The sequence below is a fragment of the Delphinapterus leucas genome, chromosome 11, assembly GCF_059928025.1.
Source record: "Delphinapterus leucas isolate spDelLeu-1000000601 "Yukka" chromosome 11, BTC_Dleu_Yukka2, whole genome shotgun sequence".
In the NCBI taxonomy this organism is placed as follows: Eukaryota; Metazoa; Chordata; class Mammalia; order Artiodactyla; family Monodontidae; genus Delphinapterus; species Delphinapterus leucas.
In genome coordinates, this window is record NC_143139.1 from 102435941 (window position 1) to 102455829 (window position 19889).

The 19889-nt window shown below is 58.1% G+C and overlaps 2 protein-coding genes across 7 annotated transcripts; both read right to left on the bottom strand.

Annotated features, from left to right (window-relative positions):
• Nucleotides 1–5512: 5512 nt before the first annotated feature.
• On the bottom strand, nt 5513–13514 carry CPT1B (carnitine palmitoyltransferase 1B). 4 transcript variants are annotated; one of them, XM_022596766.3, is made up of 18 exons: nt 13276–13511; nt 12784–12923; nt 12293–12470; nt 11978–12079; nt 11650–11787; nt 11472–11573; nt 10442–10549; nt 10282–10366; nt 9433–9628; nt 8967–9152; nt 8739–8844; nt 8525–8641; nt 7947–8111; nt 7734–7868; nt 7486–7638; nt 6818–6931; nt 6192–6284; nt 5513–6053 (listed from the first exon to the last, which is right to left on the bottom strand). In XM_022596766.3, exons 1-18 carry the CDS (start codon nt 13414–13416, stop codon nt 5970–5972), a joined length of 2343 nt encoding a protein of 780 aa, XP_022452474.1. In that variant the 5' UTR covers nt 13417–13511; the 3' UTR covers nt 5513–5969. The 4 variants fall into 4 exon arrangements, with proteins under 4 accessions (XP_022452474.1, XP_022452475.1, XP_089777680.1 ...); XM_022596767.3 differs by having other exon boundaries at nt 11472–11549; nt 13276–13510; XM_089921554.1 differs by having other exon boundaries at nt 13052–13389.
• A 1004-nt stretch (nt 13515–14518) lies between these two features.
• Nucleotides 14519–17921, bottom strand: CHKB (choline kinase beta). 3 transcript variants are annotated; one of them, XM_022596769.3, is made up of 11 exons: nt 17663–17921; nt 17359–17467; nt 16939–17052; nt 16611–16744; nt 16243–16338; nt 15996–16054; nt 15827–15908; nt 15589–15697; nt 15343–15446; nt 14967–15048; nt 14519–14821 (listed from the first exon to the last, which is right to left on the bottom strand). In XM_022596769.3, the coding sequence occupies exons 1-11, from the start codon at nt 17884–17886 to the stop codon at nt 14747–14749; spliced, it is 1188 nt and encodes a 395-aa protein (XP_022452477.2). In that variant the 5' UTR covers nt 17887–17921; the 3' UTR covers nt 14519–14746. The 3 variants fall into 3 exon arrangements, with proteins under 3 accessions (XP_022452477.2, XP_022452476.2, XP_022452478.2); XM_022596768.3 differs by having other exon boundaries at nt 16849–17052; XM_022596770.3 differs by lacking the exon at nt 14967–15048 and having other exon boundaries at nt 14659–14821; nt 16849–17052.
• Nucleotides 17922–19889: the final 1968 nt, after the last annotated feature.

Genomic DNA, 19889 nt, shown 5'->3' on the forward strand with positions numbered 1-19889 from the left:
TAGACAAAACAGATAGGGCATGCAAACTTCGACGAGGAGGGTAGAAAAAAAGAGGCGATAGTGAGAAGGTGGTACAGAGTAAAAGTTTTTTGTTTTTTAAATTAACAAAGGCAGAGACTTGCCTGTCTTTGGGCTGTGTGGAAAGGATTAGCTGTACAGAATAGGCTGAAGAATCAGGAGAAAGGGTTGCTGATGGCGCAGGGACTGGTCTCAGACAGGAGAATGGTCACCTTACCCTATGGAGGGAAGGGAAGGTAAAGAGGTACGGGTGGAGTCAGGTAGGTAAAGGTCCAGGTAGGTCCCTGTTCAAGCTTGAGGTCTCCAGCTTGCCTACGAACGGCAATGAAAAGGTTTTTTCCTGAGAACAGACGGTCGGCAGAGAGGTGCAGCAGAGAAGCAGTGGTAGTAGTGGCTGAGGCCACATGGCTGCACGTATTCTCAGGACCCTGGGGTGGCACAGAGACCACGGACGGAGTGTAACTGGCCTGGGAACTGAAGCGTGTACGCGGTGGTGGCACAACGAAGGCGTGTGGAAGATGAGAGGTGGATCCAAAGCGGAGGCCTAGAGGGGCAGGGAGTTGAGGGGCGGGGCGGGTAGGCTGGGGATGGAGCATGAGCCACCTAGAAGGACGGAGGCCGCGGCAAGGTCCCCTGGGATCTCGGAGGAGGGGTGGGCCTGGAAGGCAGATCCAGGGAAGGGGTGTGAGCTGGAGTGAAGGGGGAAGGCCGTGCCATCAAGGCCCACGGCATTCTCTCCTGGTGAGGCTGCCGAGGCAGGGTTAGGATGGAGAGGAGGCCTGGGCCAGCGCCGGAGCCAAGGGAATGAGGGTGATGGCTGACTGTGGGTGAGAGGGTCACCTCAGGGTGTGAAGGTCTGAGGTGCTGGCGACTGAGGAATTCAGAGGCATGAGAAATGCAAGGGCCTGGGCCCTCTCTGTGGTCTGAGGGTCTCGCTCGCCCAGTACGAAGAGCTGTCACGGAGGCCGCGATCCTTCCTGGGGTGAGAAATGTGAGAGGATGCGAGGGGCACCTGGACCGGCGAGTCTGCGAGGCGTGCGCGTGTGCGTGGTGTGAACAGCATGCGAATAGAACGTGTGTGTGATGCTTGCGGCGGTGGTCCTGCAGTTGAGCGGTGTGAGTCTCGGACCACGCCTGGTGTGCAGATGGGAGGGAATTCGACGTGTGTGACGCGAGTCCAGGTGGGGCGCGAGGCTGAGAGGTTCAGGTGTACAGAGTTCAGGATGTGCGTTGTGAGGGGTCTGGAGGACGTGTGGGTGAGGGGCCGGGGGTGCGGCGTGAGGAGAACGGCGTGACGAGACCGGGTTGAGGGCCGGGTGGGTGAGGAAGCGGTAGGCGCCCCACCGGTCTGGCGTGAGGCGGTGAGCACCGCCTGGGGACGCCGTGACTCTCGGGGGTCGGGGCGCCAAGGGAGGGTCCGGGACCCCCAGGCGGGCTGGCCTCGCTCACCTCCAGCTCCCCAGCGCTCGGGTTCCGCTCGGCTACCCTCCTCCGCAGCCTGAGGCTTGAGGCGGCTCCTCAGAATGACGCCCCTCCCCTTTCCGTTACCAGACCCGCCCCCGGAGCTTGCCTCTGGCCCTCATTGGCTGATCTCCTGGAGCGGAAGGGGCGGCGCTGCGAGCACCTGACTACACCCGCCTCACGCTGGTTCCAAGTCCCGGCCTTGAGGTCTCATTGGCTGGTCGCCTGGAGCGGAAAGGGCGGGGTTGCTCCCGGCTGGTCCCACGTGGTCCCGCACTTGGGTCTCTCCGTCTCAGGTGGGCCGAGTACCTGGATTGAAGAGTGGCTGAGGTTGAGGGATGGTAGAGCTGAGATGAGGGGAGACACCCTCGTCCTTATGGGAGTGTTCTCCCCCTTGCACCTGGAGCGTAAATCCGTGCACGGCGGGGGTGGGGGCGGCGGGGCGTCTGCTTGACCACTGTGTCTCCAGTATGCTGGACAGCAAGTGCTAGTAACCATTGTTGAGTGAGTAGCTGAAGGCCCAAGTATTTTGTCTCGCAGCTACTGTGGGTGGCCGACATTGTTGCAGCTGTCTCACAGAAGAGGACGCTGAGGCCCAAGGAGATGAGGCAGGGGCCCAGGTCCATGCACCTGCGAGGTGCGGGCCTTGGTTACAGCCGAGGTCTGCCAGGCGCTCTGGCCTCCAGGCAGTAAAGCACAGATCACCAAGCAAGGCCAGGTGAGCGTGCTGCTCAGCCCTTAGAGAGGCTGCACATAAAACTCTGGTCAAGAGGAGGCTAAAGAGATCACTCTGGTCTCTATAGGTCAGTCCAGGGAGCTCGGTCTTTATTTGGAGGGCGATGGGCACCTTAGAAGGTTGGAAAGCAGAAGAGGGGCATGGCGAAGCAGTCTCTCTTGCCGGAGGGAGAGTAGAAATGGGGCTGTTGCTGGTTTTTGGGTGAATGATGGTGGAGCTGGGGACAGGGAGGCAGTGGTCGTGGCGGAGGGAAGTACACGGAGTCAGAAGCCATTTAGAAGGTCGCCTTGACAAAACTTCGTAATGTGGGAAGGGAGGGAGAAAGAAGGAATGGCTGAGTCGCTGGAGGGTGACACCACCGGCTGAGATGGGGAAGAGTGGCAGAGAAGCCAGTTTGGGAGGTTGTTAACTTCGGTTTTGAATATCTTGAACTCTTTGAGATTCCTGACAAACCTGGGACCCACTGCATTTTCCCTCAGGGATTCCGATCCTTAGCAAACTGATCGCAGAGTAGGAAACACAGCTGGAGCTGAGCCAGACAGTTCTGGGCATAGAGTGCGGACTCGTCTCTCTCTTGAGGAGTCTGCTGTCTGGGCCACGTCCCCTCCCCAAGCTGCCAGGCTCCTTCCCCTTCTGAATCTGGTTCTCCAGCTGTTGCTTCCTACCTCTGAGCCACCTGCACACTTCCAATCATTCCACCATTTGCTTAGACTCTTCTAGAGCTGATTTCTGTTATAGCATCCCAGAAAAACATGAATCAGGAATAATTCTGAGGGGTAATGAAGGCAGCTTCAGGGAAGAGTAGGAGTTTACCAGGCTGAGAAACAACGGCACAGGATTCCAGGGAGGAGGTTCGGCAAAGGCAAGGGTGTGGAGGTGCCTGCCTCCTTTAGGAATTGAGAGTGAAGCTGGAGCTCAGGGTTCTTGTGGAGGAGCGAAAGATACTCAGAGATCAGTTGGTCTGGAATGTGAGGTCCCAGCAGGTGGAGGTGGGTGTCTGAAACGCCCTGCAGAGCCCAGGCCAAGAAGGATGGGCCCTCAGGGAGTCCAGAGACATGTGTCTGGTCTGCCCATCCCCTTGTGCATCCGAAACTGGCAAACTCTTCATCAAATGTTTCCTTTATGTCCTGGGCACACAGCTAGACTACATTTCCCAGCCTCCCTTGCAGTATGAGTCCTGGCTGGTGGGATGTGGGTAGAAATGCTCTGTATCACTACTAGGCTGAGTCCATGTAAGCCTCCCATGAGTGAGCCCTCTCTCTCCTCCGTGTACTTGCGGGATGTTGATGTCCAAGGCAAATTGGGAGCTACCTGAGGAAGGTAGGACTTCTAACAGCCAAGTCTTTGAATAATGGTATGGAGTAGAGTCTTCCTCTCAGCCAAGTGAACAAGAATTAACCTTCTGTTGGGTTAAGCCGTTGAGATTTCAAGCTTTGTCTGTTATGGCTACTAGCCTTAACTAATGCAGATCTGCACACCTCAGGGGTACTAATGCAGATTTGCATTTGGTGGATGGTCACCAGAAGTTTATACCCTGGTTAAGCACTGTGTTTTCTTCTCTTATTTCAACCAAGAACAAATCAGATAAAAGAATTTTGACTGAATTTTAACATTAATTAAAAGCCAGCTTGTTGGAATCTCTGCTCACTGTTCTCCCAGGCCTGGGCGAGCTGATGTCTCCCAGAAGCCGACCAGGTCCCAGTTTCCCAGGGTAGGTCACGCAGGCACCGGAGAGGCAAAGGTCTGTGAAGATACTTTTGGAAGCCCAGGAAATGTCCTATTTTGTGAGCATAGATTTATTTTTATAAGCTTCTCACAGAGACTCAGAAGAGGTTAGAAGCCTCTGTCCTGGGAATCTTCTCATGTTCTCAGTGTTCAAACAACCTTCAAAGCTATTATCAGGAACCTAAATCTCCTTTCTTTCAATTTATATTTTCAAGAGTCTATGAGACATTTTCACAAATGTTTCTTACAGGTATGTTAAACTCAACATTTAAAAATCTTGTTTAATCACCCAGTCACCCAAATAGAAAACGTGAATTATCTTCGATGGCTCCCTAGCATCCTGAATCTCCTAGTCCCATCATTTCTCCCAACTCTGCCCACCACCATGAGCAGTACCCTCTGCTAGGCCTTCTTGCTTCTATCCTTACTGCACCCTACTTTGTTCTAATATTCTGGTTAGCCAGAGTGATCCCATTAAAAGTTTACAACAGATTATGTCACCCTCTGCTCCAACCCCGGTGGCTTCCCCCATCATTTGGAGAACCCAGAGCCTGGCCTACAGGGCCCTTGCTGCGCCACTCCACCTGTCCCCTCCTGCTGCTCCCGGCTCCACGCCAGCCACAGGCCCTCGGGTACTGTTCCTCCACCACAGCAGGCTCCTCCCACCCCGAAGCATTGGCTGTTGCTGCCCCCTTGGCCAGGAATACCCTGCCCTCAGGTACATACATGGATTGCACCCTCATCTCCTGCTGGTCTGAGTCAAATGGCCCCACTCAGGAAGGCCTGCCTCTGCCACCCTGTCTGAAATTGCCATCTACCCCTCCATTGCTCCCTCCCCTTACTTCTCTCCTTAGTACTTAACTGCCCTCTGACTTACTATGTCATTTGCTCATTCTTCTTGGTTATTGCCTGTCTCCCTCACTAGACTCTGCCGCACAGGGAAGGATTGTTTTTGCCAGTTTTGTTCACTGCTGTATCCCAGAGCTTAGCACACTGTAGCGCTTAGTAAGTATTTGCTAAATGGATTATTCAAGAGCCTGAATTCCCTGCCACCGGCTCCATCCCCTGATCCATGCTTGCCTCACTGAGTAGTGAATTCCCCGTGTGCAGGGGGTGCCTTGTTCACCAGGGAATCCCCAGCACAGAGCCAAGTAGACAGTGGTTGCTCAATAAACACTGGTTAATAAGAGAAGGCCTGGGAGTGTATCTAATTCATGTCCGGTTCTCATCGCCTACCAGAGTAATGAGATGTACATTCGTTTAGGCATGCAGCAATAGTAATTGAGTACCTGCTTAGGCTTTCCATAATAATTTTTTGTTTACTCGTAATATTATTTTAATAAAAAAGCCGACCCAAGGGAAGGAGCATCTGTTGCTCCAGATTATCTTGTGCGCCCTCTCACAGACATGACCACTTGGCACCCAGACCTCAGGCCTGGGACTGTAGCTTCTCCCTATGCCGAGGGCCTCTACAGAGCTGTGCTCCAGCCCAAGGGGGTGCAGAGGACATGTCCATGCACAGAGGGCCCCACTCTCCAGAAGACAAACAGAAATGGGCCCAGGGAACAGGTGGACGTTCTGAAGCAAGAATTTATTCCAAGTGCCTATGTGGGTGTAGACAGCAGAGACCCACCTTTCAAAGCAGGTCAGGTCAGAACCTCTCACAAATAGTCTCCAGCCCTAGACCTTCCCTTGCCACATCCCTGGCCTGAGGCCGGAGCAGGGGAAGGGACTCCTAGTTGCCCCACCAAAAAACACAGGTACTTAAGGGCTAAAATAGAATTATACAGCCTTATTTTTATTAACATCTAGCAAGAAAAAAAAAAAAAAGAAGATTCCCTTCTTGCTCCAGCCCTACCTCCACCGCTTGAGCCCTCAGGGAGCAGCGTCTGCCCAGGGAGCACCTGCTTCCAGAGGTGTCCTTGGAGCCTGGGCACCTGTGCACGGCCACCGCTGTGCCTGCAAGTGGACCACAGGCCCCTTCCTCCACAATGTGGGGACAGAAGGGCAGCTGGCATTTCTCCAGCCCTCAGCTGTCAGCCTTGGGAACTTGGAAAAGATCAGCGATGTCCAGCAGAGCTTGGCGGATGTGGTTCCCAAAGCGCTGGGCATTCTGCGGGAGTCAAGAGCTCAGACCAACCTCCAGGTGAGCCCCCGCCCCTCTGTCCCCACAGGGAAGGATTCTTCCCCAGCCAGACATGCCCTGGGGGGGGACCCCTCCTCAGGCTGAGTGGGAGCAGGAGACACTCACTGTCTCTGAGCTTGAGAACTTGCTGGAGACGTGGAAGAAGATGGTGTTCTCACCCGCGATCATGTAGGAAACCCCGTAGCCATCATTAGCTACCTGAGGGCAGCACAAGGGGTGAAGAAGAAGAGGTGAACTGAACCTTGAGTATCTGGAAGCCAAGCTGATGTTATCCTTGCTCTGCCCACAAGATTCACAGGAAGGGCCCATCCCCAGGAAACAGTATGAAAACAGAAGAGAAGACCCCACTGGGGGTTCCAGGACCTCAGGTTCCCTCAGGAGGCTCAAGAGCACGTTCCCTCAGGAGGCCCCCCTCACATTTGCAGGGGGTCTCTAGCTCCCCGGCAAACTAGCCCACATGAGCGTCTCAGTGGGATATCTGGACTGTCTCCATAAGCCCACTTCAAAGGGTACAGAAGCCCTGGGAAGGGTCACTCCAGCAGTGGGTGTCAACATGGGTGGGGTCCCAGCCACCTTTCTTGCTGGGGTCGACAGGTACCTATCCTGTTTCCAGGCAGGGCAGGTCCAGGGCTGTGCTCCTGCCTCTGGCCTGACCTCCTCGAGGCCCTGCGCTCTCCGCTGACACCCCAGCCCCTGGTCCTTCCCACCTGTCCACCTTCAAGGGCACTTACAGGGCCAAAGCCACCGCCAGCACCCAGGTGATTGGGGTACTTGTTTGGGTCAAACATGCGGATCTGGAATTGAGCAGTTTGGCTGGTAGAGAGGCGCCAGGGTTCTGAGAGCACCTGCAACAGGGAGGCCGGCAGTCAGGTGCCACGCACACCTGCGGACAGGTGCGTGAGCCTGGCACTGTCCTGGCTAAGGATGCAGAAGGGACAGGACGCAGGACCTTCCTGATTGCTGTCCATGGTCCCCTAGTCTGTTCTCACCATCACAGCCTCTGCACAAAACCCACCATCAGGTGACCTGCCTGTCCGTCCCCTGGCTCCGCCCCTGGCTCCGCCCCCCACCCCTCCTGCTGTCCCTCCCACATCCCACACTCCTGCCTCAGTGTCAATGTCCGGGCACTGGAGGTTCCCTCCACCTGGACGCCCCGGTTCCCCTGAGCCTCTGACCTTCTCTCATGAGCGCTGCCACCACCTGACATATCATGTTTGTCTCTCCATCCCCCCTCACGCCAACAGCCACTCCACGAGGGGGAGGCTCCCGCTTGGTGCCAGTCCACAGGCCTGGGTGGCGTGTGGGCCGGGAACACTGGCCCCAGCTGTCCGGACAGAAAACAGGCCGAGACCCACCAGGAGAGGGCCTGAGGACAGAGGGCACGCCCATCAACACTGACCTCAGCCAGGAAAGGGGAGCTGACCCCCAGGAACTTGGAAACCACGTAAAGGCAGAAGAGGTGCCTGTCAATGCCAGCCCCTGTCATGGCCAGGCGGCACGCATTCTGGTGCTTCTCAGCTGCTTTCCGGAACAGATCTTGGAGGTCTGCTTTCTGGGGGCAGAAACGGAGCAGTGAAGAGTAGCCCTGACCCTACAGCAGGCAGGAGGCCGAGTGGTCACATCAGCGCGAGGCCATGGGGGGCTCACCAGGTGGCGCCCCTGCACCATGGCCTGAACAAAGGCCGTGGACTCGCAGGTGCAGGAACGTACGGTCTCTGTCCGTCCCTCCCGGAACATCCTGGTCATCGAGGCTTCATAGGTCAGGCAGAACTTGCCTCTGTCCTACGGAACACAGAGGGATGAATCTTGCAGGTGGGCCCTGGTGCCACCCCTGCCTGCTCGGTGGCCTGGGGCTCCTACCCGGAAGTATGCCAGCTGCAGGGCGATCTGCACGAAGGCGTCAGGGCTGGTCCGGCACTTCTTGATGAGGCCTTTGCCAAAGGGCAAGAACTGGAAGCAGTACAATTCCACGTCGTCAGCCAGTGCCTTGGCCACCTGGTAGGAGCTCTCGATGACTGCCTGGCACTGCCAAGACACCGAGGGGGTCAGCTGGGGGCAGAGCTCTCCAGGAGGACTCCAGGGTCACGTCCAGGAGGCCTGAGGATGTAGGCAAGGCTGGGCAGGCCTCAGTGTGCTCGACATCCTCAGGAGAAGGAGACGCAAAGGACAAGCCAGGGGCATCAGCACAGATGCCTGGCTGGGCTTTGTCGGGGAGGAAGCACTGACAGGTACTCCCTGGACACGAGCTCACACCTCATGTCTTTCTCCAGCCCCGAAATAGTCCTGGGGTCTCTATTCTCCCTGTAGCCAGTCTGGACCATGAGACACTCTGGACCCTTCCCCTGAGGGTGGGGCTGGGACAGAGGGGAGGGCCACAGGGCATCTCAGACACTTGTCACTCTCGCACACCCACCCCTGCCCCTTCTCGGCCCGCACACCTGCTCAGGAATGTCCCACTGCAGCCGCTGAGGGGGGGCCAGCACAGGGTTGGGTTTGCCCAGACAGTGCCCAGTCTCTGAGTAGCCCAGGTCGAAGCTGTCGGTGCCCAGGACAAACTGCAGGGGCAAGGTCAGGCTGAGAGGCCGTCCTTGCCCTGCTGCCCCCGTCCCCGCCCCGCCCCTGCCCTGCAGGACCTCTCCCAGGGCCTGCTACCTCCCAGAGGTGCCCTATGATAGGGGCGTCTGCCCACGCGTGTTCTGTGTTGAGGCCCAGCTGGCCGTTCTTGAAAGCGATGAGAGTGAAGGACTTGTCGAACCACCTGCAGCGGGCGGAGATGGGGTGGCGGTGTGGGGGCAGGGGGAGGAGCCCGGGGTGGGCGGGGCAGGGGAGGAGCCAGAGGTGGGCGGGGCGGGCCCTGCAGTGGAGCTGGGGGTGCGGTACCTGTTGTAGCAGCTGCCGTGCAGCAAGGCCTTGCCGTAGAGGCTGAGGCTGGCCTCGTCTTCGGGGTCATAGCGGTGAGACTCCTCATCCAGAGCCACAAAGAAAGCAGCGCGCTCGATGGCATCCAGGGCAGCCTTGTTCTTGCCGGAGCCGAAGAAGGCCTGGCGTACCTGAGCCCACTCCACTCTGAGGGCGCGAGGGCAGAGTGAGCGGGGGGGCCCCTGTGGGCGTGAGGTCACCTCCCAGGATCTGTGTCCCCCTTCTCCACACACCCCCACCTAGCCACCAGCAGTTAGAGGTCACAGCAGCTACCCTCCTGCCGCGCCCCTCACGACCACAGGTCCTGGTTTACGCAGAGGACGCTGGGGCCCACGCTCCTCCCTTGCTGAGGGCTCTGGCCGAGTTCCAGGGTGGCACACAGGACCCAACTCCTCTCCTCACGGCGCTTGAACCTGGGCCCCAATACCTTCCCCCTGCGGTGAGGGCCGCCAGTCTCTCCTCCCCAGGCTGGGGTGGGGAGGGGTCATCCAGGATCCTCTGGAATTGCATCTCCAGGTCCCGAGGCTTGAGCAGGCGGGAGCCCTCATAGAGCCACAACTTGAAGAAACGGCCCTTGTGGTAGACGGCTACGTGCCTGCTGTCTGTGAGGTGCTGCAGCACGTCTGTGGCAGAGGCCATGAGTGGGCTCAGGCGGGAAGGTAGGGAGCTCCTCCCTCCCCCCATGCCACTCAGGATGGCCCCCCAGCCTCACACCAGGTGACCGCATGGACCCTTCGCCTGGCCTCCCTTCCCCTTCCCTGGGTGGAATCTGCTGGCACCAAGCCAGGCCCCGTGCCCTGAGCTTCCCTGTCTGTCATTTAATGCCAACCACAGTCCCATGAGGCATTTCACAGAAGAGAAAACCAAAGCTCTAGGAAATCCCACAGACTGTCCTGGCATTAGAAATACGGGTGCTGCTTGGCGGCCCTGGGGGCCCTGGGCGAGCCCACCCCTCCTCCTCTACAGGCTCCTTGAGCGGGGAGCTCCACTAGGCCTCCTGTTGATCTTTGCGCGGGAGACTCCGGAACTGTGAGCCCCTGCAGGGGAGGGGCTCTGACCTGGGTCTCCCAGGGTCCCACTACTAGCACCGTGCCTGTAAACAGCAGGTGTCTAGTATCGGCCACAAACTATTTTTCGCAGCTACATGACCCTGAGACACTGAGGACGCTTGGTGACCAGCAGGCGGTAGGGCATCTGGCCGTGGTGGGCCCACAGCTGGGAGGGGGCGGCCTCCATCCTGTGGCCCCAGCGCGGGCGCCCAGCCGCGGCCTAGTACCTGTGTCCTTCCCTGGGATCCGGGTGGTGTTGAACATCCTCTCCATCTGGTAGGAGCACATGGGCACGATGCCCAGCGCCATCACCTAGGAGGACGGCCCAGCGCAGCTCAGACGCAGGCCTCCTCTCCCGGTCACGCCCTCACCCCCAACCCAACTCACAGGCTTGATCTCTTCACGGTCAAGTTTACGGCGATACATGATCATGGCGTGGACAATGTTTCCCAGGCGGGCTGCCTGCACGTCTGTGTTCTTGACGAGCACTAAGTCCTACAGGGAGAGAGCAGAGCCTGCAAGGAGGCTGCGACAGGTGTGCACAGTGGCATCTCTCTGTCTGGGGTGTCTTGCCCCCTTTCCCCAGTCCAACCTGCACAACCTCTGAGAACCAAGTACAAGAAGTGAAATGCATAACTACTGATCAGATAACCCCCTGCCGTGGCTTTGACCTGAGCTGCTTTTCCAAACCCATTGTATTTGTTGATGTTTTGTTTATTTTTCTTTGAGGAAGGGGTTCTGCCACTACAAAACAGCTTAAAACCTCTGGTCTAGACAAATTGCATATAGGTTTCCGGAAAGACAGCTTTGTGGAGGAGGAAAATGGCAGCATGCTACTTGAAACGTGCTTTGGAAGTGGGAAAGCAAAGAGGTGCACAGGGCAGTGGCTGGGCAGCCTCTCCCAGCTGGCTGTGCACAGTCTTGTACTAGGAGCAGGAAAAGGGTCAGTCATGTGGGATAGGGACCGACAGTGACCCCCTGAGCTCTACAAGAAACAGCTCTGGATCTGCTTAAGACACACTTAAGGAAGTTCCCTGGTAATGGCGTCAGGACGGCTGGGAAGTTGTGGCTGGAAAGCCAGCGAGGGAACAAGGAAGGAAGTGAGAGCGCCTGAGCTGGGCAGAACAGTGAGCCTGAGGAACTCTGGGAGTGACAGTATCAGCCTGTGGGGTCTACTGGGCTCTCCAGACCCTCAGTATCCCCGTCGCCTGCGAGCTGCTTCCTGACTATCCTTCCAGGATATGACCACCACCCCCACCCCCGCATCTTCCCTCTCCTTCAGGCCTCACTTCAGAACCCCCACTTGCCTACAGAAACCACCACTAGGGCTCTGAACTGTCCTCCAGGTTCCTTGCCCTGAGACCAGAGCTGGGGACAGAGCTGAGCACACAGGAGCCAGTGTGGCTCTAGCCCTTACCATGACATAATAGTTGCTGTTCACCATGAGGGGAGTCCTGCCTCGAAGGTAGACATACTCTTCCCACCAGTCGCTCACCTGCGGGTGGGTGGGAGGTTGGAGCTGGGGCAGAGGAGGGTGGGCTGTGAGCAGCCAGGACACAGGGTGGGAGAGGGTAAGCCCGGGAGGTAGAACTCACATAATTGGCTGCCCACCATGACTTGAGTACCAGGTACTTCTGCAGCCTGGGGGCAGTCTTCTCCTGGAATTCCTTGGCCAGCGTCTCCATTCGGTAATATTCCTCGTCATCCAATAAGTGTTGCACGGATTCTAGGTACTGTCCAGCCAAGTTATTGCCCGCGTGAGGGCCAGTCAGCAAGAGCTGCCTCTGTCCTGACCTTCTTCCAAGCCCAGCCCCATTGCTCCCTCTCAAGCCGACTCTTTGTAGGGGACAGTCCCTTATGTTTGGATAAGTCCTCTGAGTCCAGCCTGCCCTGCCCACTGGGATGTCTGACCCAGGCCCTCACCCGATGAATCGTGGCTGACACGCTGGGCACGGGCAACTTGGGCAGAGATGTCTGGAAGCTGTAGAGCATGGGCCGCTGGCCGGACAGAAGGCGGACACACATCTGGGGGTACAGAGTGGAGAATGTCGAGGGGGAAGCCGGGGGAAAGAATGGAAACTAGCAAACACTGGAGGGGCTACCCCAGACCCTCAGAACCGGGACAAACCCCACCAGGCAACAGTGCCCTGCCTGGCTGTCCCCTCCAGCTCAGAACCCAAAGTGAGGCCCTGGGGTCTCAAACCCGATGCCTGGACCCCTCCACCAGCTTCTGCTCACAGCCCAGACTCTGGTGAAGTGGCTGGTCTGGCCGTGCATCTCAAACAGCCAACCGTGGTAGGAAAGCAGCAGTTTCAGGGTTTGGCGGAAGAAGAGGATGCCCGTCATCCAGACCCCCGTGGAGAAGATGGCCATGCTGAGAAGTGTCCGCGTCTGTGGGCTCCGGTAGGGGCCACATCTATCAGAGAAGGGGAGAGGACTGCAGGGGGGTCCACTTGAGACCAACCTCAGGGAGATTCTGACTCTGCAGTCCTGATGTATGTGAGCCATCTCGGGGGAGGCACCAAGGGAGGAAAAACTCCCTGGACACACCCACATCTGAGCCTCTGAGTGTGTCACACTCGAAGTTACAGAAGTAGGGACTGAGATGGTGGTCGCCCCCAGGGAGAGCTGCCCCTATTACCTCCAATGGCTGTTGTCCTGTAACTGCCCAGCTCAGGAACCTTGGCCTTGGAGCCCACCCAGCCCTTTCTCATGGCCCCACTTCTTACCCCTCAGGAAGCCATCTCTGGATAAAACAGACCAGCCCCATGGAGATGTCCACGTTGCAGTAGGAGGAACCCAGTGTCGTCATGACGACGAACAGCCAGCTGGTGGGGCTGCCAGGGTACACACCCCTGAGGATGCCATTCTGTGGGCAAAAACAGGAATGCTCACAGAGCAAGGACTGGGGTAAGCAGGCACCTATGAAGTCTTTGCCTGTTTTCACTTCTCCTTCACGTCTGGTGGACCCCCCCCCCACTCCCACACCTGCAGCACCTGATTCCTGTGTCCCACTGACACTTCATGCACACCCATCTCCTCTCCACGCCTTGAGCACCCCTCTGGTTTCTGCACTGCTGGAGCCTGTCACTCCACAGAGCTGTCAGCCGAGATGGGGGTGGAGGACCTTGACAATGGGCAGCAGCTGACACCTAGCCTCTGCCTGCCTGGAAGGCTCGATTCTGCACCTGCTGGAAGAGACCAGAACCACCTGCGCCCACCTTGATGCGAATCAGGCGTTTCTTCCAGGAGTTTATGCCGGACAGGTAGATGTGTTTTAGGGCCTCCCGACTGAGCCGGAAGTCGACCCCCTCTGGCGTCACCGTGAACTGGAAGGCCACAGCCTGGTGCGCTTCCGCCATCCTGTGGGTTGCTGGGCACCTGGGAGTTGCTGGGCACCTGGGAGGTGTCAGGAGGGTGTGCGGGGCAGCTCGGCCGCCCGCGTCGAGGCCCCGCCCCCGGGCACTGGCCGCACCCCCAGCCCTCCTCCCTCCCCTTCCGCCCTGGGTCGGCCACCCGCAGCGCCGAGGCCCCACCCCTGGCCCCCCAGCCTCGGCAACCGCCGCAGAACCTTCGTGCGATGGTGCGGGGGTCGGAAGGGGGTCAGGGCCTTGAAAACGTCAGGAATCCCGAGGACAGTGTAGGGCGGCCTCGGGGTGGGGGCTAGAGGGGCCCCGGAAGCGGAGTCGGTCTGGTCTGGAGTGAGGTGGGGTCTGCGTACCCCCAGCGCTGCCACGTGGGACCCTGGCACCAGCCTCAACCCCCCTCCCCCGCCCCACTTGCCGGCTCAGAGCCCTGGGCCAGGCCGGCAGCCCAGAGCCACCCCCAACTCCACTCACGGCTCGGGTGTGCTCCTGTCCGCTTGTGGGGACAGTCACTGTGGCCTGTGTCCCCACGTCCTTCAGGCCTGGCCACCTAAGTCCCGCCCTCACCGGGAACCTGACACCCACTCCCAAATTTGGGTTGAGAGAATAGTTGGGGGTTGGCAACCAGAATCTCCCCGGCTCCGAGGCGAGAATCAGGAGTGGGGGGGCGCCGGGTTTCTGCAAGATGAAGATGGCTCAAAGGTCTGAGAGCCTGGGGCGCCCAACGGGTCTCACGTGAGGATGGTGGCATTAGAGCTAAAAATAGCCGAATGTAGGGAAAAGGTCACCAGTGTGTCAGCTGTGCCTCCTGTTCCCTGATCTCCAGTGCTCAGGGTTGGGCAGCCCCACCCCGGGGCCCTCTTTGTACCCCGTAACTCCCCACTGCCTGACCCAAGTCCTCTGAGTACGTATGACTTCTAAGCTGGAGCCGGGGTGGGGGACAGCAGAATGGACCCCTAACCACTTTCAAGCCCAGATTACCCAATAGCCACGCTTTTCAGGAGGGGAAACTGAGGCTCCTAGCCGTGGCCCCTTTGTCAATCTGTGTGCAGTCCTTGGTCGGTACCTTCCGCCGCACCCAAGCAGGGTTAGGACGGTGTGAAGGAAGAAGCTAGTTTATTGTCTTAAGGTACACATCCCAGGGCTTCTGCCCACTTGCCTGCGGTGGGGACCTGCTCAAACTCGGGGGGTGAGGGGGAAGGTCAGCCTCCTTAACCCCAGTCTCACTCGGGCTCAGCCCAGTCCCCAGGGCCTCCCCTCTGTCCCTCCCTCCAAGGTCCTGCCCTGGAGGCTCCAGGAGAAATCCAAGGAGTTGGGATGTGGAGAGTCAGGATGAGGGGTGGAAGCTGGTCAGCTCTCCCTTCTGCTGGAAGTAGAACTGGAACCGAGACTGGGCGTACTCCTAAGGAAGGACACCCGCGCACTGGTGAGAAGGGGTGGGACTAGCACCCCACACCCCCCTCAGTCTGCCCACAGCTGGCCTAGAGGGTCCGAGGCCTCTGCTGCGCCCCGTCCCCACACCTAACTCACCCAACCTGGTTACTTACCAAGTAACCAAATTCTATAGTGGACATGGATGCCTGGAGGATGGACCAGAGACCCCAGAAGAAATGAGATGCCAGAGCATACCTGAGGGGGAGCAGGAAAATGGGGGTTCAGAGCACATTTGGCACTGCCTGAACCCCCTCCTCCAGGCTGGTCAAGCCCCAAAGCTCTAACTTCTCCCCTATTGTCTTAACCCCTACCCTGTCCTGACTCTTCCCACTCTCAAACTGTTCTTCCCCATCAGCCTCAGACCTCATCCTCACTTCCTGCCCCCACTTTGCACTGACCCCTAACCTGCAGCCCAGTGAGTCTACCTGCCACATTCCCCTCCTTGCCTCTGCACCCTGCTCCACCCCTGCCCCACACGTCTTTCCTCACCTATTAGCCTCTGCCAGCAAATCTGCTTCCAGTTTCCTCTGCTCCTCTTGGGAGATGGTCTCACCTTTCTTTACCTCCGCCAGGTAGTGGCGAATAAAATGGAGCTGAGATCAAAAGACAAGAGTCAGGAAATGGGGAGACTGGGGAGCATTTCCCAGTTAACACCCTTGCTCGCCATTCCTTCCAGACTTCAACCTCCTTCTCCCTTCTAAGCCAGGTCCTGCTCCCAGCTTCTGGCCCACATACCTGCTGTCCCCGGGTGGGGTAGTTTGCAGGCTGCGCTTTGTAGAAAGGCCACTCCTCATGAGTGTAATCGTAAACCCACTCACAAAAATGGTTCCCAATGTCAAAGCCCCTGAGGGAATAAGGTGGACACTCAGTCCCCAAATACGCTGGGCAGCTGGGATGCAGAGATGAAGGCCTGGTCTGCTTTTCCAGGGCACTGTGGGAACAGACCCATGGGAGGCCGTCCTCTTACCCTCACCTGTAGTTATAACTGCTGTACTCGAAGTCGACCAGCATGAGGCCGTCAACGTTTTCTGGCTCTGAGAGCAGTAAGATGTTCCCTGGAGAAATGTGGTGAGGTTCTGGTCACTCCAGGGTCCTCTGGCCCCCCTCACCTGAGGTTGGGAGACTCAGATGCCTTCTCCTACCTTCCTGGATGTCATTGTGGCAAAAGACCACTGGTGATGGGGTAGAGTCTAGCAACTTCCTGCAGGGGAACACGGGCATGGGTCCTGAGCAGGAGTGACGAAAGGAGGGTCAGAGGCACCCGCATGGGCGAGGCCTTGACCCCAGCCTTCAGCAAATCCTGGGTAGGACCCCACTAGGTGCCTGGCACATCTCCTGTGCTCTTCTGTCCCCACCCCCCCACCGCTGCCCCATCCTGCCTGCCCTCACCTGAGGCTGCCCATCTCGTCCTGCAAGCTGTACATCTCCAGCAGGTTCATCTGGGGGAGGCCAGTGGTGGGTAGGTCCTGGATCTGCTTTAAATACCTGAAGCCCAAAGAACAGGATATACTCACTCTGCTATCCCTCCCCTCTACCCCAGGCCAGGCTGTCCTACCCGTTCGATCACCGAATAACTTGTCTGGCAATCATTTGGAAGCCTGTTGCGTGAGAAACCATGCTAGACAGTGGGACACTTGATCCACTCAGCTGGAGAGGTGGACAGAGCACTAGATGCATTCAGTCACAGCCCAGCGTAGTAACTGCCAACATGAGGGTTCGGCCTATGTGCAGGAGCCCTGAGGAGGCCCCCGACTCACCGCTCCATGGTCCCAAATAGCCAGTGGGGCTCCTTAGTGAAAGGCATTTCCATGCCATGGAACTGGGCCATCTTCGTGGCGATGGCTGCGGACAACACAGGCTCTCGAAGCTCATGCGTCTTCAGTGGCCGGCTCTGCACCCAGGAACCTATCAGGGTGGTGAAGGGGCTGGGGCAGGAGGGGGGAAGGGTGGGGCAATGGAGGTGGGGGAAGTCAGGGCTTGGGGAAAATTCCCTACCTGGGGTGAGGGATGTGAAAGCAGACATTGGGAAGGGGAATAGGGGCTGGGGAAGGAGATGCTTCGGGGAGGTCGGGGCCGGGCTCGTACTGGGATGTACTGTTCCAGCCGGCCCTCTGGAAAGACTCCGTAGAGCTGGGGCCCCAGTGACCGCTCTGCAAGGATGGCGAACATTACACTTTCAAGGACCAAGGAGTCCACTCCCTTAAGGAAAACAGACAGCGAAGGGACCACGGTCACAAGGGGCCAGAGGCAAAGTGGCGCTGACAAACACGAGGGTCTTCTTGCTCCTCCCACCACATCTGGTTCTATCTGGTTCTATTTGGTTGGTTCTATCTGGACTTCCTGTTCTATTGCCCGGGGGCTCCAGAGCGCGGGCGTTAGTATCACAATGGACAAAACACTTAGCCCCTAAGGCTCAGTGTCCTCAACTGCTTAGTAGGGACCATACCACCTGCCACACTTGGGTGAGAGGACCTGAGGCCACTGCGGCCTTCACTCCCTCCTCACCTGCAGGATGGCCCCGTACAGCCGCAGCAGCACCTCCCGGGGCTCCTCGCCAACGCGGGGCAGGTGGTCAGGCAGCGAGCAGCGGAAGAGCAGGTTACTGAGGCCTCCGCTGCAGACCCACAGCAGGGCGCGCTCAGCCCGCCATCCGCTCCACCGGCCCGGCGTCCAGCCCCCGCGCCCCGCGCTCCCCCGTAGCTCCCGGCCCTGCCCCGCCCCCGGCCCAGGAACGCTGAGTGTCCCGAGGTCCCGAGCCTAAGCCTGACCCCGGCCCGCGCACAAGAGGGGCTGACCCCTGACCTCCCACCTCACGGGGTCAACCCTCAGCTCCTCCGGCCGTACTCGGCGCCAGGCCCCGCCCAAGTACTCCCGGCACCACTGGTAGGCTCGGCGCTCGGCGTCTCGCGACCGCGCCGAGCCGCGCCTCCGGCTCGGGGCCGCGTCGGGGCACATAGCCTGCCGCAAGCTGTCCTTGGCCAGGCGGCCTCCAACAGCCCCGCCTCTGGCCACATCTGTCCCCTCAGCCGCCATGGCTCGGGCTTGGCCCGGCCAACGCCCCGCCGCGCACAGACCCTTCGGGCGCGCTCGGATCCTTCCGGCTGCGCTCGGCTCCGCTTCCGGCCAGCCTGCGCTGCTCGGGTCGTACTCGGGTCTCCTTGGCTCTGTTCGGCTCTTTGCGGCGCCGCTCGGCTGTCTCGGAGACCCTCGTCCGGGTGCTAGTCCCGATGGCTGTGCCCCGCCCCTGCTCAGAGCGAAGGCCAATGGCCTCTCTCTCTTGGCGGGGCCGCTCGAAAAGACAGTGCTGTTTGGACCTTAACCCGGAAGCAGGAAATGGTTCGGGCCAATCAGAAGCGTCCTGAGAGGTCGGGCCCACGGCGCAGTGGTGTGTCACGTGAGCGAACCACGTGGGCGGGTGGCGCGTACTGGGCTGAGAAGCCGGTCCGGCGCATAAAGGCGGTGTCACCGGGAAAGTGCTCGTGAGGCGAGGTGGGCCTTCGTCAGGATCTGGGAGCGGACAGGGCAGCGCGGGCAGCGGCGGCGGCAGCCCCTCACTGTACAGATTTGGCCCCCGGGGCAGTTGGGCAAGGAAGAGGGCCGTTGAATGAGTGTGGCGAGTGCTGAGTGTGGGGGAAAGGGAGAGAGTGTGTGTGTGTGGCTCACATCTAGGGGGTGGGGAGTGTGGGGCACCTGGTAGGTGCCGAATAAACATTTGTTGATGCGTAACCTTAAATCCCTCCTCACCGCTGAGACTCCCTTGTCAGCTGAAGCCCGCCGCTGGAGGAGGCTATTGATACCCTGCTTGAAACCACTGTCTTCATGTCCTGCTCCACTACCCCTCTTGCCTCCAGACCTAAAATCAAGCCCAGGAGGAGAGGCTCACAGCTTGGAGCAGGCACCTGGGGCTGCATCACGTCTCCTTGTCCCACCGCAGCAGTTTGAAATGCCTCCTTGCATTTCTTCTGCCCCATGCTGGAGTGGCGACCAGGAAGACTTGATCCACGGGGATCTGTGGCGCTGTTGGACCATGGTGTTCTTTGGGGTGAAGTAGATGAACAGCTGACCTGAGTGGTGTTTGATTTGAATAACGAGAAAGAGATCAAGAATTGGTGATCAGAAAGCAAATGTCAGTCACTGCAATGGGAAATCATGATCCCTCACTCTGTATTTAAATCTGAGCCAGTTCTGAGACCTGGAGTCCACTGGTTGAAACGGAGGCTTGGTCTCGTATAGAAAGGATCCTACAGTGCCACCATAAGTACATAAAAAAATATTCCTCTAATCTTTCCCCAAAGGGACCCAGCGCCTCTTAACAAAGTAACACATTTACTTTGGAAAAGGGACTATCCAGACCTTTCAAGGGCTGTTGGATACAAGATCTGAGGTGACACGTGTGCCAGGGTATATGAAGCGTCATGAGTCACTGGTTTGAGTGGAGGCTGTGGAAGTCAGATGATAAACAGAGTCCTGACCCAAGTGTTGAGGTCACTTCTCTGGTCCCAGTACATACTTGGGGTAATTATACCTAGCAGTGGGGAGAGCCTGTACATTGATCCCTGACCTGTGGAATAAGAAGAGTCATGGTAGGAAGAGCGAAGTGGAAGCCTCTGAAACTCCCCACCCTCTCCAGTGCTGCATTCCATGTGGGATTGCAGAGATTGCTTACTCTCAAAGACATAAATCCCTACTACATCACCTTCAATTCACCTGAGTGGCCCCTGCAAAATCCAGATGGATTCAAGTGAATGATGGTGGACTACCACAAGCGTAGCCAGTTAGTGTCCCTAATCACAGCAGCTGTGTCAGGTGAGGTACCTGTACTGGAACTGATCAATGCACCTCTGGCACCTGATAACGCAATCGATGTGGTGAACATTCCTTTCAATTTCCAGTAGTAAAGAGTAAGTTTCCAAAAGCAGGTCACTTTTATATGGGAAGGACAGCCAAACGTATACATTGTCTTACTTCCAGTCTGTTTTAAGTCGTGCTTTCTGTCACAGTGTAATCGTTGAGACCTTGATCATCTGGACATTCTC